Genomic DNA, 18,702 nt, shown 5'->3' with positions numbered 1-18,702 from the left:
AGAATCACAGGCTGGGATTTTCTGGTCCCGCTGAAATTCCTACCTAAAATCAATGGACTTTTGGCTCCTCTCCAAATTTTCTGGTCCTGCCCGCACTGATTTCTGTTGCCAGTGGGACTGGAAAACCCTGATCACAGGATTGCAACCATGTAGATGGAGGCCATTCGGAACATCATGTCTGCACCGGCTCTCCAAATGAGCAATTCACTTAGTGTCATTCTCCCGCCTTCTACCCATAACTCTACACATTATTCCTTTTCAAATAACAATCTAATTCCCTTTTAAATGCTCCAGTTGAACCTGCCTCCACCACACTGTCAGGCAGAGCATTCCAGATCCAACCACTCACTGAGTGAAAAGGTTTTTCCTCATGTCACGTTTGCTTCTTTTACCAATTTCTTTAAATGTGTGCCCTCTCATTCTCAATCCTGTCACAAGCAGGAACATTTTCTCCTTATCTACTCTGTCCAGACCCTTCATGATTTTGAATACCTCTCGCAAATCTCCTCTCAGCCTTCCCTTCTCCAAGGAAAACAGTCCCAACTTGTCCAATCTATCTTCGTAACTGAAATTCCTCATTCCTGGAACCATTCTCTTGAATCTTTTCTTCACTCTCTCCAAGGCCTTCACATCATTTCTAAAGTGCAGCACCCAGAACTGGACACAATATTCCAGCTGAGGCTGAACTAGTGTATTACACAAGTTCAACTTAACCTCCTTGCTCTTGTACACTATGCCACTATTAATACTGTATGCTTTCTAAACCGCCTCTAAATCTGTCCTGCCACATTCAATGACTTGTGCACATATACACCTAGGTTTCTCTGCTCCTGCACCCCCTTTAGAGTTGTACCCTTTATTTTATGTTGCCTCTCCAGGTTCTTTCTATCAAAATGAATCACTTTACATTTCTCTGCATTGAACTTCATCTGCTACTTGTCCACTCATTCCACCAACTTGTGTACGTCCTTTTGAAGTTCTACACTATCCACTTCACAGTTCACAATGCTTCCAAGTTTCATATCACCTGAAAATGTTGAAATTGTGCCCTGTACATCAAGGTCTAGGTAATTTAATATGTATCAGGAAATGCAAGGGTCCCAACACTACCCCCTGGGCAACTCCACTACAAACCTTCCTCCAGTCCAAAAAACATCCATTAGCCATTGCTCTCTGTTTCCTGTCACTTAGCCAATTTCATATCCATGTTGCCACTTTCCCTTTTATTTCATGAGCTGTAACTTTGCTTACAAGTCTGTTGTATGCCACTGTACCAAATGCCTTTTGTAAGTCCATGGACACTACATCAACAGCATTGCCCTCATCAACCCTTTCTGTTATCTCTTCAAAAAACTCCATCAAGTTAGTTAAACATGATCATTTGCTGTCAAATGCATGAGCTTCAACTTTAACTAAGTCTATTATGAGGGACCCTACTGACTGCCTTCTTGATGTCCATTTAATATCCACAGACACTCCCCATCCACTACTTGGCTGTGAAATCACCTCTTGAGATTAGCAGAAAGGCTGTGGAGGATTATGTCTCAAACTCTTTGCTGTTCTTAGGATTAAATTCTTAGAAAATCACATTTGTTCTATTTTATTCATAATGCAGTGGCACAAATCAACTTAAACTGAAAAACGTTAAAGGAAAGCACAAGATAGCAAGGAGGCAAATCCGTTTTCTCTGCTGGTGTTACCTGTCCAGTAGCTCCCAATCTTCTCCACCCCATCGATCCCGGAATTCTTCTGTGTTCATTCCTCCGATCTTGTCAAAATCGCTTTTAAAGATTCCAAACAGTCCAAACCCATTTACTTCCCAGTACCCTTGAGGATGCATTAGAAGAAGAGGAGGAGGAGGAGTCAGTGTTTGTGGCACTCACCTTTGTGTGCATCAATTGCTCAAAGAAAACCCATGAATTGATTATAACTAGCTTACAGACAGCACAATACTACAGGCTTGGCTGATAATAATCCATCAGTGTTTGGTGAACCAGGTGACACGGCAACAAAAGAGCAACAAAATTGTTATCCTTGTGTCTCAATGTGGACCTTCTATTGTTGTTTTCCAGTTTTCTCTTGAAGGTGTTGACAACTCACTGAGTATAGGTTCTACATGTGCCATTAGCCCTCTGATACCTCAATCAATCGGCCACTCCTCATGCGTGAACCTTGGCACAGAGGTTCAGCAGACTATGGCGGGAGATGATGGCATAGTGGCAATGTCACTCAACTAGTAATATAGAAGCCCAGGCTAATGTTCTGGGGGCATGGGATCAAATCCCACCATGGCAGCTGGTAGAATTTAAATTCAGTTAATAACCTGGAATTGTAAAGCTAGACTCAGTAATGGTGACCATAAAGCCATTGTCGATTGTTGTAAAAACTCATCTGGTTCACTAATGTCCTTGAGGAAAGGATATCTGCTGTCCTTATCTGGTCTAGTCTACAGGTAACTGGCCTACAGGTAACCACAGCAATGTGGTTAACTCTTAATTGCCCTCTAAAATGGTGTGGCAAGCCACTCAGTTCAAGGGCAATTAGGGATGGACAATGAATGCGGGCCTCGCCAATGACACCCACATCCCATGAAAGAATAAAAATTACATTGTGTATGTGGACACCAATGCCAAGCCTGATCCTGCTCTCAACTAACATCCACATGAGCACCTTCAAGTAGGGATCATTGGAATGCCATCGCCACAGGTACTTTGGATCATTTTTCCCCCTCACTAGCCTCGCACAGATCGGGGCAAATCAGACCTGGAACCATCTGGTTTTGCGTGGCTGGCTGTCACACTGGGGCTTTCCCACTCAGTCATGAATGGATGAGCAATCTCAAATCTCATTTCTAGAGTGTGTATTTGAAAATAAATTAACTGATACCATCCGCTCACATCTTTATTAGCTACCAAGAATATAAAGGTTAGATGGCACCAAATTGAGAACACGAGGGTGACAACTTAATAAAATCACTCCATTTGCAGCAAGTATATTAATTGGAAAAGTAACTGAAGAAATTCTCCCCACCAATTGTATCTATTCTGTATCAAAGTCTGTGATAATGAAACAGCTTCAGAAAAATGGTTTTCTCACTTTAGCAGTGTATTCAGCAAATCTGCAATTACAGCCGCAAGGAGATTCCTTATCTGCCTGTCATGAAATTCTACAGCCACAGGCTGTAAAAGAAAAACAGGGAAGGTGCAGGACAATAAATCACTTGTCCTGTAAAACTGTTTCCTCACTGTAATGTGTAATTCTGCATCTGGAATAAACACAACATTAGAAATTGGCAGATTAAAGGCTCATCAATCCCCAAGCAGCATTAGCTTCCGTTGTGGATGAGTAATACTCTTGCTTTAGCAGAAAAAAATTCAAATTTGAAATACCACTCGAATGCATCAATTGAATACATGGGTTAGAAAAATCCGAGGGCTAGTTTCCAGCATCAGCCCTCAGCAGCTGATGTGCCCAACAGACTAAGCCGTCTCCATTTTCCACGCATTTTGTTTCTCTGTAGACAGGATCCTGAATTGCATCAGGAATGCAAACACGTTCTGTCTTACTTATGGGCAGTAGAAGAATTATTATAAGGATTCTCCTGTGACCACCAGGCAAAGTCAATAGCTGAGTAATGCAAGACTTCCACTAGCAAGGGAATAACTGAAGGTCCTGATAAATAAATTGATTGACTGTGAATATGGCCACCACAATCAGCCCAAGTATATTGCTGGGCTGGCATCTTGCAAGAGAAAAATTAAGTCCCTGAGGACCATGAACTGGTCTACTGGTAGGGAAACATTCTGCTGGCAAATTTGTAAAAAAAAATACCTCTGAAGTATCATTAGAGATCATAAGATAGATCTGGACGAGGATAGATCTGGATGAACAAAATCATTCAGTTCACCCATTCAGAAGGACTCTACAGATCCCTCCATCACAAAATCTAATTGTTTCTTAAATAAGTCCAGAACATTGGCCTGTCCTAGCCTATCCAGTATTCCGAAGGAGAATATATACTCAAATAGTGGCAAATTAAATAAGCTTTGACCTCCAGCAATGTGATGATAACCATGTCCTGATGTGAATTCTTAAGATGGAAGGTGGGCTGCCTGCCACAAAATCACTTACCATCAGGCTCACTAGGAGAGCTGCCGCAGCCCAATCTCATCACGATAGGGGCATATGCCAATTTCCCTTCAATACAATGCTTTCTTATATTATCTATGATGCTGATGGGGAAGTGAATATGCAGATCACATAGGAATAGAATTGTGTGGCTGTCCTGAAAGAAAAGAGACAGAAACAACATCACGTTATTTATAATAAAAGAGGAAAAAACCTCTTTTAACCTCAGTGGGGAAAGGGAATATCCTTGACTGGCACATAATCAAGGTTTAAAAGATAGCTTGGAGAAAGAAAAAGTCACTGTACTCATTGAACCTGCTCCTTCCAACAACCAAGTATTAGAGCCAATAGAGAGTCATGGACTCTCTATTGGCTCTAAGCAGCCATTCATCCATGTCATAGCTGACAAAACAACAACTTCATCTTTCAGTGTGTGGATAAAAAGGTCAGCCAATGCTCAGTGGTGGTACTCTCACCTCCGAGTTAGAAGATTGTGGGTTCAATCCCCATTCCTGAGACTTCAGCACAAAATCCAGGCTAATGCTTCAGTGCAGTACTGAGGAAATGCTGCACAGTTGAAGGTTTGTCCCCAATGTCCTAGCCAACATTTAAACTTCAACCGACAGCTGGAACAGAAGATCTGGTCATTCATCTCATTGCTGTTTGTGGGAGCTTGCTATGTACAAATGGGCCACTGCGTTTTCAAAATTATTACACTTCCAAAGTACTTCATTGGCTGTGAAGTGATTTGGGACATCATGAAGTTATGAAGAGTGCTATATAAACACAAGTCCGTCCTTCTTTAAAGAAAGAGAGTGAGGCAGTGAGACTAGTTAGTTATGGTAGAGCTGAAAGCGCTATAGGAAACAAATGTTTTTCATAGCAGAATGAAATGATAATGCCTCTTCTATTGGTTCCAAGACACTCATTTGTTACCAACTCCTCCCTCATGCAGGTCCTACAATTATAAATTTTGGCCTTGCTGCCTCCCTGAAGGTGGTGGGGCTGGCTCCATAGTGAGGTAGCTTGCACATTATTTACATGTATATCTCAAAACAAATTGTCGGCAGGCTACTCAGCTGTAGGGAACATAATAGGAAGCCTGCCTATATTCTCAGCGCATATTCACACACTTACTTTCAATCAGAGTCATTAAGCTCGTAGGAACCCAAACTGATTTTCTCTCCCCACTTGCCCAGGGTTGTGAGGCTGATTTTAGCGAACTCATCACTGCTCAGGAATTGAAGCTTGTAGCTTATGATCTAATGCCTACACTGGTGGGCAGGGTAACTTTGTCTAACAGACGACCAAGGGGTGGTGGGGATTGGTGGGGTGGAGTGGTGGGTGCCATATTTTTGGCTTTTACAGGTATTAAACCAATTCTACTGCACTGCAATGCATGGGGAAGGTCAATCGACCAATTCTAGCTAAATCATCCAGAACTAACATACGCTGCTTCCATCACAAATTGCAACCTTTCCTCAACTCTTTTTTTGTCTCCGCTAACTTTAAAGCCCATTCCACATAATCTCTGCGTGAGTAACTTTTTGATGTTTGCCTTTTGCCTCTTTGAACCTCCTGTCATGGCATCGTCTGAGATACCACTCCGGATTTACTTTCTCTATTTTATGTAGCTCTACAAGATTATCTCCTTTCTAGACCAAAATAGGAGGTAAACACAAAGCTCCAGCCAAGCACAGAGGCTGCAGTATTATTGCAAGGAACTGCTTCCAGACGGTGGAAATTGTTAAAGGAATTTATCAAAATAATTCAGAGCTCGCAGCAGCCCATCATTCTGCAGTGACACATTCTTCTCTTTGAAAGAAAGAGATAGAGAGAGACTGAGCGAACGAGACACAAAGAGATATGGGCACACAGCGAAAGAGGTGTAATTAACCCTTTCTAGTTTTTTTCCTGAGCCACTGTTTTCGAAACCCTCTTTGATGCCGTACTGTTTTAAATGAGGAGACAGAAGGGAACACATAAACAAATGCACACTTTCCCTTGCTGTATAAATAGATCAAGGAAAAATAGCAAATTAATTTCTAGTGGTGACTCAAAATGTAATGGATTATTTCACAATATAGGATAGTGTGTGCTCACTGTCATTGGACAGAGACATCCATTCTATAATGTAATTATGATTCATAACAAAACAAAACCTAGTGGAGAATAAGATCAGTTTATAATCACGCATTTCAAGTTGAAATGAACCAAAAACGTATGAAAATAACATATTGTAGTGCTCTGAAAACCTCTCAGAATTTTTAGTCTTTTTGATTTAATACTGTAGAAAATATTACAGATTGATGAATGTGATACATGTTTTTATGTACTGATCAAGCTGAAGTTTTTAAAACAAACACAAGAGCAGCAGAGGCACATAACTGCATTATTATTAAATGCGAGAGCACTGGCCGTAGGTCGGTCCAGAGCTGGGAGACTGACCGCAGAGTCAGTCCATGGATGGACAGGCTGACTGTAGAGTCAGTCCATGGATGGAGAGGCTGACTGTAGAGTCAGTCCATGGATGTAAAAACTGGGGAGAAGGCGGAAGAATAGGGTTGAGAAACTTATCAGCCATGATTGAATGGCAGAGCAGACTCGATGGGCCGAATGGCCTAATTTCTGCTCCTATGTCTTATGGTCTTATGGTCTTATGACTGTAGAGTCAGTCCATGGATGGAAAGGCTGACTATAGAGTCAGTCCATGGATGTAGAAACTGACCGCAGAGTCAGTCCATGATTGAGAGACTGACCGCAGAATCAGTCTGTGATGGAGAGATTGACCGCAGAGTCAGTCCGTGATGGAGAAACTGACCGCAGAGTCATTCCGTGATGGAGAGACTGACCGCAGAGTCAGTCCATGATGGAGAGACTGACCGCAGAGTCAGTCCGTGATGGAGAGACTGACCACAGAGTCAGTCCATGATGGAGAGACTGACCGCAGAGTCAGTCCATGATGGAGAGACTGACCGCAGAGTCAGTCCGTGATGGAGAGACTGACCACAGAGTCAGTCCGTGATGGAGAGACTGACCGCAGAGTCAGTCCGTGATGGAGAGACTGACCGCAGAGTCAGCCGTGATGGAGAGACTGACCGCAGAGTCAACTGTGATGGAGAGACTGACCGCAGAGTCAGTCCATGGATGGAGAGGCTGACCGTAGAGTCAGTCCATTGGTGTAGAAACTGACCACAGAGTCGGTCCATTGATGGAGAGACTGACCGTAGAGTCAACCGTGATGGAGAGACTGACCGCAGAGTCAGTCCATGGATGGAGAGGCTGACCGTAGAGTCAGTCCATTGGTGTAGAAACTGACCACAGAGTCAGTCCATTGATGTAGAGACTGACCACAGAGTCAGTCCAATGATGGAGAGCCTGATCACTGTGTCAGTTCAGGGGAGACTAACTGCAGATTTACAGAGTGAAAAAACCAGTGACTACAGTCACTGTGGCAGTGTAGTGGTTGAAGAATTGGGGTCACAGAGTCAGGTGAGGCAAATGGTGGAGGAACAATACTAGCTTCAGAGTCTGACCAAGAGCAATATCATTATTCCTTCACACTCACATGACCTTTAAAGCCCTTTATTTGACAGGAAAGAATCAGTTGTCAGAAAGTGAACACAAATGGACACACCAAAGAGAACATAAGGATAAGCTGATGATTAACACAGACAAAGAGAGCCATCTTTTATCGGGTGACATTAGCTGGTCTTTCAATCAGATTAAAACCATAGGGCTTTCTTTGACTGTTGTCCAGTTATTGTCTAGTCCAACGTATAGCAGACTTTATCACTAAGCAGATCAAATATAAGATTCCTCTTTTCCGAGAAATGGAAGTGAAGATATTCTGAATGTGATAACTGATTTCAAACGCACCCTGAAGAGTTTTTCCATTAAGCCTATAACCTGACACCCTCTGCTGCCAATAACCAAACAGAATGCTGAATTCACATACAGCTTTGTTGGAACAGAAATAAATCTAAATGGAAATATCCATCTTGTAATGTTGTTTCATTTTCCCTCCCCCGGCACCATTCTTTATCAAAGTATTGCAGTGCAACATTTAATCATAACAGAAAGGATTTGAGCCCATTATACTACACATTTACTGCAATATTCAACAAATCATGTCAAAGAATGATAACGTTTTACAGCACAGATGGAGGCCATTTGGCCCATCACGCCTGTGCTGGCTCTTTGAAGGTGCTATCTCATAATCCAGCTACGGGAGATAAACAGCCACCTCCACCCAAGGAGAGACTCAGTGACAGGTACTAGTATGAAAGGCACTACTAGTAGCATCTGTTCAATCATGTTTGACTGCATCAGGTAACATTGCCAGACCAGCCATTCTGCAGCGCACCAATATATAGGTCTTTTCAAGGAATGTAAACGTCGTTGGCAAGGCCAACATTTATTGCCTATCCCTAATTGCCCTTGACAAGATGGTAATGAGCTGCCTTCTTGAACGGCTGCAGTCCATGTGGTGTAGGTACATCCACAGTGCTGTTAAGGGAGGAGTTCCAGGATGGTGTGTGACTTTGAGGGGAATGTGCAGGTGGTGGTGTTCCCTTGCACCTGCTGCTCTTGTCCTTTTACGAATTAGCAGGTTTGCAATGTTCTGTTGAAGAAGCTTTGGTGAGTTGCTGAAGTGCATCTTGCAGATGGTATACACTGCTGCCAGTGTGTGCTGATAGTGGAGGGAGTGAATGTTTGACATGGTGGATGGGGTGTCGATCAAGAGGGCTGCTTTGTCCTGAATGGTTTTGAACTTCTTGAGTGTTGTTCAAGCACCACTCATCAAGACAAGTGAGGCATATTCCAGGGCACTCCTGACTTATAGGAACATAGGAACGAGACTAGGCCATTTATCTTTGAGTGTGTTCCACCATTCAATGAAATCATCACCGATCTCCAACCTAACTCCATATGCCAGCCTTTGCCCCAAATCCCTTAATAACTTTGTGTAACAAAAACGATCAATTTCAGATTTTAAATTTACAATTGGCCTAACTTTGATTGCCATTTGTCTTTTGTGTGTTTCCCAAATGAAGTGTTTCCCAATTTCACTCCTAAAAAATCTAGATCTAATTTTTAGACTATGCCCCTAATCCGAGACTCCCAACTAGTAGAAATAATTTCTCCTATCTACCCTATCTTTCTCTTAATTTTTTGAAATCTTTGATCAAATCACCCCTTAATCTTCTAAAATTCCCAAATACAACCATAGATTTTTAAAATCTTTCCTCACAATTTAACCCTTGGTGTCCAGGTATCATTCAGGTAACCTTAGGCTGCACTTCTCCAAGGCCAATATATTCATCCTAAGCTATGGTGTCTAGAACCACGCACAGTATTCCAGATGTGGTCTAACCAGGGCTTTATATAGTTGAAGCACAACTTCTATTCCAGGCTTTCAGAGATACAAGTTAGTATTTCATGAGCCTTTTTGATTATTTTCCATACCAGTTCATGATATTTTAATGATCTATGTACCTGGACCCCAAGTCTCCTTGGACCTCTACCTCTTGAGTTTTGCAAGTGCAGACTGGTTGGTAACCCAAAACCTAAAATGAAACATCTAAGGCTAGATGGGATTCCGTGATTGGGCAGCACTTGCTGAACAATCCCGAGTGTGCTAATAACTACACTAACAGCCAATTTAAGATAATCAGTCAAGCTTGTAATGTGGCTTATTTACATTTACTAGAAGTGACCAACATTCATACACAGGGTCCCATTCTCTGCAAATGAATGGAATAAGTTCAAGCCTGTTTCTTTTTTGAATTGCCCAGGGGCTTGGGGAGCCTATAGTTCCCCGTTGCTTTCTCCATGGCAATGCCTTGGCCATTCAGAGTTGACCTGCCAACCAATCTGCACTCTCTTCTCCTGTAGTATGAATTGTTGTGATCCTTTGAAATTTGGCATTCTTGTGTTTGTCCTGATGAGTGCAAGATCAAAAGCCTTGGAAACATGTCTCTCTTTTCAGCAATGAGAAATTTGCTGTGGTATCTGAGCGTACCTGATATCGAAAGAATCATACCCCAGTGAGAATTCACACCTATGGGGCAGGAAGGGAGAAACCTGGAACTAGAAATCTGTTTCCTAAGAAATGCCCAAACATTCCAACTGTCCTGGCACCATTGGATTGCCTTACTTCTGCATTAGGTAATCTATTTTCAGACACCTGCCAGAAATTTGCAATAACCTGACAGGATTCTGACTGGCTGTCATTCTTCTGCATTATTAATCATTTTGTTATCTCAAGTGAAGAAATGCCTGAAACATCAGCTAATAATAGAACCAGGCGTCAAACAGGAAAAACCATCATTTCTCGTCAGCCTTCTAAATGACAGCATGTCTGACCACATTCCTATTCCAAGTTCCGCCAGCACAATACTTGCAATGTCATACATCATCAAAGTTGAGGAATGGGGTGGTGTTCCCACACTAAAAGTCATTGTTGCTGTTTAAACTTCCCTGAGAAGTCATCACCAATGGAATGTGCTCCTTTATTGCATAGGCACAACCAGGGTAGTGTGAGGCTCCGGCTGTCTATTCTTAACCCCACCTGTTTTAATTTAGAGAATTATAAAGAGTTTACCTCATAAGAATGATCTGTTGCAGATCATTGGTAAGCATTTCACAAGTGTAACTGAGACCCTGAACCTGGACAATGAATTTACCGAGTTTAACCAAAGAATGATTGCCAGCACAAATGCATTGCTCTGAGTGATCTTAAAGGGAGGCCACCTTCACAGAAAAAGTTAGTTGGCAGCCTTCTGAAGGATTGCAGGGTGGGGGCAGGAGAAGAGCTGCATATCACTTTCATCATGGGACACCCTAATGATACCATGAAAGGTATATGATGACAGCACCACTTTAAAACTGAAAAGAGGCTGATCAATTGAAGGGACAGAAACAAAAAGCCCTGTTTTACAGGTGACATCAGAAAATGTAGGCCCTACTTTAAAATTGAGAAACCAACTTTAAGGGGCAAGATGCAAGAACATCAAGTTTGAAAGTAGGACTCAGTGTATAAGGTAATGCAAAAAATAGAACGATGCCAAACTGGATTTTAAAAGCCTTTAGATTGTGGGAAAGAGATAGCTGGGGGAGGTAATGAGTCCTGGGAGAAAGTGAATTACAATAGGAGGCTTGCATCATACCTTTTCCATTTAAACCCTTCTTATTAAAGCTCAGATGGTTCCCCAAATTTCTGATTAGTTAAGTACATCTTTAGTTATTTCCCCCTCATTCATTTCTGTTAACTTTTTCAATTTTTTTTTTGCTTTAATAAACATTGTTAATCTCACTGGGATCTCGAAGTAAAGTTACTGAACCCAAAGAAAATGAAGGAGTTGAATCAATATCAGTACCGGCCTAGTCATTAACCCAGGGATGCTTCAGCAATGTACATGTTAACATTTGTTTCTCTGCATCATTAGGTTCAATATCCCCTTTAAGTCGATTCAGTCAGTGGAATCAACAATCTTTATTTAAAGGGACACTGACTTCATGATAGCACATTGGGTAAACCTTTATGTGTAGCTATAAGAGACCTCTGATTTATTTTGTCACAACAATATCACATATAAGTGATGAAACACTGCACCCAATGAAGGATGCATCATTTTATTTTTGCATTCGCAAAATGGAAATAGTACATTTATTCATAAGCCATCAGGGGATGCACTTTTCTAAGATTCCATTCAAAATGTTAACCATATACTTAAAAGTGATTTAAAAAAAATTGAGCTGGTCACCTCCCTCCCCCCGGTTAAAGCTGATTTGTATCTACTTGTATGATCAAAATATGAATTTGTAATGATTTATTTCACCGCCTTATAGATGTTTGTACTTTCTTACGGGCTCATTCAATTTCACGCTCACTCTGCCTCTTTATTGAACCAAATTACTTTCTCCTTTCTCTCAAGGTGAGATGGAATTAGATTCATATTCGGTGACGGAGATTAATTTACCCCTTGGCATTGGCGAGTTGGCTGTATAAGGTTGTGACATATTCTAAGGTGAGCCAGGCTGTTCGCAAGTTTGGCTTCCTATCTGACCTTGAACTGAGCTTGTGACCCCATGGCCTCTCCGATAGTAAGACTGCCTACTTCCAGCTCTGAAACATTGCCGATCTCTTTTCCTGTGTCAACTCATCCACAACCTTTGTTACCTCTAGACTCGATTATTTTAATGCTCTCCTAGCCGGTTTCCCACATTGCAATCTCTATAAACTTCAGCTCATCCAAAACTCTGCTACCTTTAGTCTTGCTTGCACCAGGTCCTGTTCATCCATCATCCCTGTATTTGTTGACCTACACTGGCTCTCAGTCTAGCACCGTCTCAATTTAAAAATTCCTATTCTTTTCAAATCCCTCCATGGGCTTGATCCTCTCTATCTCTCAAATAATTTCAATGTAGGTAACTGTGAGGTGGTACCTTTTGGTAGGAAGAATAAGGAAGTTACATCCTCCTTGGAAGCTAAGGGCCTAAATGGAATAGAAGATTCAATGTATTTAGGGGCACAAATCAGTAAATGTAGTGATGCAAGTAAATAAGGCCAAATAAAGAGCAAACAAAGTATTGGGGGATTCCTAGGGGGATAGAATTGAAAAGCAGCAAAGCTGTGTTAAACATGTATAAAAACTTCATTAGGTGAGACTTAAAAGTACTGTGCACAGGTCTAGTTTCCATATTGTGAAAAGCACTAGAGAAGGTGCAAGACAAAATTTACAAGAGTGATACCAGAACTGCGAGGTTATCTCTAACAGGAAAGATTATACAGGCTGGAGCTCTTTTCTCTAGAATTGAGAAATCTGAGGAGTGACCTGATAAAGGCCCTTAAAGACATGAAAGTGTTTCATAAGGTAAACGTCATGGAGGAGACCAGAACTAGGGCTCTCAGATATAAAATAGTCACTAATAAATCCAAAGGAGAATTCAGGAGTGATTAGAATGTGTAACTTTCTGCACGGTGGTTGTGGTGAATAACATAGATGCATTTAAGGGAGAAAGGAATAGAAGGTTATGCCGGTAGAGTTAGGTGAAGTGGAGTATTTTAGTACTCTAATAGATGGGTGGGCTCACAGCCAAGAATACATAATGAGGCTTGGATGAGAGCCCAGAAATCCATTAGCCTGTTGAAATATCTGAGCCTCAGAGAAAACCTTTCTTGATTGACAGCTCTGGATCTCTGATCTCTTCTGCCAATTCCACAAGGTTTATTTACACAAGGTAAAGAGATTTCAAGTGCTTACCGTTTCTACTACTGATACTTTAAAGGGTCTGGATGATTGTCATTTTTGTTGGGCTGAGACACAAGCTAGCTTTATGAATAAATGGCTATTTTTTGTAAAGCTTTTTCTTTTATACATCTTACTGTCACTTTAGGATTCATTGTTTCTATATAGTGTAGAGTAGGTGAATGGGCGTGGAAGTGCCATAGCTTGGCATGGGGGACCATGAGGAGCCATAGGGGTTGGTTGCAGGCATACCTTGGCATAGGGGGCATGAGAGGTCATAGGGGATTTTTGAGCAGCATACCATGGCATGAGGGCATGAGGAGGGCCTTTTGAACTTACATTTCAAAAGGTTCCCTCATGCAGACTATGGTTCACGACGCCTCTGAGGTGTTGTGAACCACGACTCTTTGAATTGCTAGCCCAACGACAGGAAAATTGCGGAAGACTAGGACATGTCTATCCCAGCAATGGAGCTGGCCAGATCGGGAATGCAGGATGTTGGCTTTTGACCCAAACCAGCCTTCACCCTTAAAAGGCAATCCCAAAAATTGGAAACCCTGGGAATCAGGTCGAGATTCCTGGAATTGGCACCTGCCTGCCATTTTCAAAAGGCTCCCAAGCTGTCCTGACTTGGAGAAAATCCAGTCCTATGTAATTGTATGTAAAGTGTGTGAAGTGCAGTGTGTGGGGATAGTGGCAGAGTGTGTATTGTAGTGCACTATGTACAGTGAGGTTTACCTAGCTCTTCTTTCTTTATTTCACATTAAGAGGCAGAAGTAACACTCAGGCAGAGTCAGAGTAGGATCTTTATTCCACTGCTCACTGTCAATGAGTTTTAAGGGTACACATTAGTGCAAATAATCAGTGGAACAGGGAATTCTGCAAGTAACTCATTCAACTTAGAAAATTACAGGAGTTCACACAGGCCAGGGTTGGTGGAATTCCACTATTTTCAGTAACTGTAAGTCTTTAATGAGCTAGAGAAAACAGATTTCTCAAGTTCAGTCAAAGTCCATTATCTTTGTTATTAGATGTTACTGATTGCATCTTTTATGTGGGATGAATATAGAAATTGATTTTCATTCAAATGTAATACAAGACAACTTAAATTTGATGGAGTTTGTGAATGGTATTTATTCTTAAAAGAACTTCTGTAAAGTTGCAGGCTAGTGCAGGCTAGTGGGGCCAGTATGTTGGTAAAGAAGTGAGCCATTAGTAGACAATAGGTTAATGTAATAAAACCAGAAAGTGCTTGAAAAACTCAACAGGTCTGGCAGATTTTGTGGAGAAAGAAGAACAGAGTTAACGTTTCGAGCTCAAATTACTCTTCTTTGAATAGATTAATGTACTTGGTGAACTGCTCATGTGAATCACACTATTAGGGAAACTCCAAAGTGGAAAACAAGCCACCTCCAGAAAGGAGGGAAGAAGTTTTAGGTAATCTCATCCTCCTTAATGGAAACTAAATTGAAAGGAAGCAAGGCCTAGAATTGGGAACAGAACAAAATAAGGCAGCAACCTAGATATGGGCCGGGAGATTGTGAGACAGAAGCCTGGAGATGGAGGGAAGATTGCGGCCAGAATCTTACTTAGTCTCAGGTTGTCCCACCACCGGGACTGAAAGTGGGTCCTGAGCCCCACAGTTAGACAGTGGGGCCCTGGTGGGATTCTACCAATGGAGGCCAATTAAGAGGCCACCACCGGGACTGCCATCCAGGTCCAATTAAGGCTAGTAACCTGCATCTCCAAGCTGCTGGCCAAATCAGAGGGCCAGCAGCTCAGTAGCCTTGGAACAGCCACTGAGAGAGGTGGTCACTGCTGAGGCTATAGGAAGAAGAGGGCACCTCCATGTTGAGGCACTCTCAAAGGCTAGATACGTATTTTTCACTGTGCTGAGGCAAGCCAGGCAGGCCCGAGTGATCATAGGACTGAACCTTCCATTAGGGTGTCGGGGCCGTGGTGGGGTGGACATTGATGCTGCAAGTGTCGGGAGGGGTGCCCTCAATGGGGCATGAATCAGCCATTTAGGAGTGGCTGACCTGGTGGTCTCCCAATGTGGCGGGGCCTGACCTAATGCTGGTAAAATGCCAGTGGGGGTGGGAAGTGCCTATTAATTGGCCAATTAATTGGTTTAATTGGCTGTCAATCTCCGATTTTCTAACATCCCCACCATTGAGAATATTCTGCAGTTACAGAAAGAAGCTAGGCTCCTCTCCCAACACTGTTTTACAAGGCTTCCATCTCCAGGGGCCTTGTAAAATCCAAGCTGGAGAGGGGAGGGAGAAGTCTAATGGCTGAATATAGGAGGGAAGGTATCAGGAAGAGGCCTGGAGGTTGCAAAAGTAGGAAGGAGGCAAAGACCCAGAAAGGAGGGACCAATGCAGAAAAGCAAAGAGATTGTCAAGAACACATTACATATAGTACAGGAATACAAGTAAATGATCTAGAAAGTACAGGGAAAAGGACAGACAGATCATCAGCTGCAAACACTTTTCCATTATTCATTGATTAACAGTTGAAATTTCCTGCTTTTCTAGCTAGCGAGGGGAATAAATCAAACAAAACAGCATGGGCAAGAGAGTGATTTGCATTTCATTGAGTGCCTCATCTGGTTAGCTCTTTGCTTAAAGTTCCTTATTTTGCAATCTTAATCATTTATATATTAATAGCAGCTAAGGAACTTTGATGCTGAACACAATACAACAATATCAGAACTAACAAATTGGAAATTTCTACATCCAGCTATACTGGAAGAGGACAGCACTCTGCCAAGGAAGTGATTTGCTTCATCATTGTGGTAATGGCTTATGGCTCTGAGGAAGCTGAGAATGCAGGGAGAGAATCACTTTAAAGGGACAGAGACTTGATGAAAAAGAGCTTGCCATCTGCTTCGCTTTGGCGAGGGAGAAGGAATAGGCGAACCAAACATCACACTCATCATAAGAATGGCATTCATAAGTGACACATGGTGGCTTATGATATTATTCATGCCACGTGTAAACAATACTATTCTTAAATGGGCAAAGATTATCTTGTAAACGCAACATCCTTTCAAGCAGGCACTTAACTCACACTCCAAATGATGTCCTCTAGTGAGCAAGTTGTCTGGACTACCTTTGTACTAAAATTTGGTTCAACGTGTACAGCAGAGGGTAAGTGGGCAGTGAGCTCCTTCCAGGTTTCTGCATCCAGGATGTACTGAAAGCCATGGGTGAATATCCCTCCAATTTCCATTTGCTCCCTGGGAGGCCTTGGCTGCCTAAATGTATCCAGTCAGAAAACTTATCAGAGACCCAAGACTTGTGCTACCTGAGCAACTGCATCCAGGAAGCTGTGTCCTAACACTCTAAGATTCAATCCAACTGGTGAGTCAATATGCTGACAGCCAAAGCCACTTTTCTGCTTTGATTGTATGAATCACATGAACCAGCTAGGGTATAATATGAGGCATTATAATGGATGAGTTGACAATTCATTAAAGCCCGCAGCTCGAGTTTTCAACATGCTGCTTTGATCTGTATCCAGTTTATGTAAGAGTTGACAACTAGATAATGGAAAACATTTTTTTTTCTGTGTGGTGTCTGCAAAGAGATACAGTGATGGTACTACACCAACAGGATGGAACATAGGAACTGGAGTAGGCTAATCAGCCTCTCAAGCCTATTCCCCTATTCAATTAAATCATTACTCCATTTGCCTGCCTTAGCTCTACATTCCCTAATACCAGATGTCAAAATAATTCTTTTTTGAGGGCTCTTTTTGAGATTTTCTCGAGGCCTAATTTTTGATTTTCAGGGGTTACATTTTGGATTTTAGGAGCTCCTTGGAGGTAAAGCAGGTCTAAAGATTTAAGTTAGAAATCAAACTGTTCTCAAAGGAGGAATTTACAAGCTTGCTCTATGCCTTCATTAAAGGATAGTATAGAAACAAGAGACTTGGTGCTGAGGAGGTGGCCAAGGGTCCACAACAATTAAACAGTTTTCCTTCAGTCACATCCCCCCACCCCCCCTACAAGTCATCCTCATCCTGCAGCTGAAATTATAGCAAACTCAAGGCCTGGAATTTCGGGCTCTTCTAGATCGACTGAACTCCCGACTTTTTTTACACATCAAAACATTTTTTTAAAAAGAAAACATACACACAATGACAGCCAAAAAATGCTTGTCTACAGTCAGACACTTCTATAGCAAAAACACTTAAAGAAAAACATAAGGGGAACAAAAAAAAACCCTGGATTTCCCCCACAATATTTTTTCTCCCTCTACCTTAGATCTCTCTACTTTAAACTTTACTCACAAAATAATTTATTGGAGAAATATGAAAGAGGAAGAAAAGCCATGAAAGGGTTTAAGATTTTTCTTTCTCATTTGGTTATTGTTTGTCCAGCAGTAGTTTGTAAACTTGAAAGCCAGGCTCAGGAGGGGGGTTTTAGAAGGAAAGATTGTTTTTTTTTTCAAAAAATGTAGAGAAATTATATAAAAGAAGCTGTGAATATGAAAGTCAGCAATATTGCCTGTTGCCCACACTCTCTCTCACACCCTGAAAGGCCTCCATCTGCTCCCCCAATCCCATTTCTCTTTCCCCAGTCTCTCTCTTTCTCACCATTACTGAGACGAGCTCTCAATTCCAGATTTATTAACGCAATTCAAATTCCACCAGATTTGAACCTAAGCCCCCAGAGCATTAGCCTGGGTCTCTGGATTACACGCCCAGTGACATTACCACTATCATCTCCCCAATGGAACTTTGAATTCCCTCCTGTTTTCCTCCTTTCATACGGAATTTCTGCAGTGTGCACACACATTGTATAAGGTAATTTTGGGCAAATCATACATTTGACAGACATGTACCATTTTTGACCAGCTGACATATGCTACCTAAGTTGGAGATGAACACCAACCTGCTTTTGCAACAATATGTTATATAATATCTGCCATTAGCTACAGCATATCTAATGGGGAAAGAAACATGGATGAGTGAAAGAGGTTTCCATTAATATATGTCGCCAATGAAGCCTGGGATGCCTGTTCAAGGTAATGAAGCTGTCATGGAAAAGTATAATGCATCTGAAACTCCATTTCATTGAATCTCATTATCAGTTAAATATGTACACTCACCTCTATAGCATCTGCTCCTGCCTGAAGCCCTGCTGAGCGCTCAAAACTCCCTGTTCGTTTCAAATATTGATATCTGAAAAGAAGTTCGGAAAGCAAGATTGTAAAGTAGTTTATACCAATGAATCCACTTCATTTGAAACTCTCTGTGGAAGGGTCCTGCCTTTCAACTTTTGAAACTCACAAGTTACATTTTAGCTGGTTTC

At 41.8% G+C, this 18,702-nt stretch overlaps 1 protein-coding gene across 1 annotated transcript in view; it reads right to left on the bottom strand.

Annotated features, from left to right (window-relative positions):
* LOC144684737 (N-acetyl-beta-glucosaminyl-glycoprotein 4-beta-N-acetylgalactosaminyltransferase 1-like) overlaps positions 1–18,702 on the bottom strand; it is an 823,211-nt gene that overhangs the window by 3,513 nt on the left and 800,996 nt on the right. The window contains exons 17-19 of the mRNA XM_078548907.1: positions 18,500–18,572; positions 4,132–4,285; positions 1,701–1,827 (exon numbers count right to left, since the gene is read on the bottom strand). Of these exons, the coding sequence (XP_078405033.1) occupies positions 1,701–1,827; positions 4,132–4,285; positions 18,500–18,572 (354 nt within the window). The remainder of the gene's footprint in view (positions 1–1,700; positions 1,828–4,131; positions 4,286–18,499; positions 18,573–18,702) is intronic.

This window comes from Cetorhinus maximus, chromosome 9, assembly GCF_964194155.1.
Source record: "Cetorhinus maximus chromosome 9, sCetMax3.hap1.1, whole genome shotgun sequence".
Classification (NCBI taxonomy): Eukaryota; Metazoa; Chordata; class Chondrichthyes; order Lamniformes; family Cetorhinidae; genus Cetorhinus; species Cetorhinus maximus.
The sequence above is the reverse complement of the archived record's forward strand: the minus strand, read 5'-3'. Positions and strand labels throughout refer to the sequence as shown.